Source organism: Apaloderma vittatum, unplaced genomic scaffold (assembly GCF_000703405.1).
Source record: "Apaloderma vittatum isolate BGI_N311 unplaced genomic scaffold, ASM70340v1 scaffold27813, whole genome shotgun sequence".
Taxonomy (NCBI): Eukaryota; Metazoa; Chordata; class Aves; order Trogoniformes; family Trogonidae; genus Apaloderma; species Apaloderma vittatum.
The window spans coordinates 1,328-1,745 of record NW_009706836.1 but is presented as its reverse complement, the minus strand read 5'-3'; the positions used below and the strand labels follow the sequence as shown (position 1 = coordinate 1,745).

Below are 418 nucleotides of genomic sequence, written 5' to 3'. Positions count from 1 at the left end.
GAATGAACTGGGAGAGCTTCGCCAGCTCCAAGGCAGGCTTGGACCAGGGTGTGCCATGCAGACAGATCCACTTCTTCTTTATTGCGCCCTGCAGAAACATCTCTGCTTCCTCCCCCGTGACAGGCTCTTCAGCCTCACAGGCTGCGGTGACATGCGTGGGGGGCCCCCCGGGCGCGGGCGTACTCGGAGCAGGTAGCGCCGGGCCTCCTGCCACGCCACGGGGCTGCAGGCAGGGGCTGGAGATCGGCGTAGTGGATGTCATTGTCCTCCTTCCTGCTCTGCTGCAGAAGTGCATGCAAATGGTTAGGGCTGTCTACCAGACAGATCTTACAAAATAACCCTCGTGGCAGGTTTGAGCTGGGACGGTGGGTCAGGGGGCCCCGTCCCGTGGTGCAGAGCGTGCCAGCATGGCACGCAG

At 62.4% G+C, this 418-nt stretch overlaps 1 protein-coding gene across 1 annotated transcript in view; it reads right to left on the bottom strand.

Annotated features, from left to right (window-relative positions):
• Positions 1-134: 134 nt before the first annotated feature.
• LOC104271312 overlaps positions 135-418 on the bottom strand; it is a gene marked incomplete at its 5' end in the record, with an annotated part of 1,370 nt that continues 1,086 nt past the window's right edge. The window contains one exon of the mRNA XM_009865941.1: positions 135-281. Coding sequence (XP_009864243.1) covers positions 135-281 — 147 coding nt within the window. The remainder of the gene's footprint in view (positions 282-418) is intronic.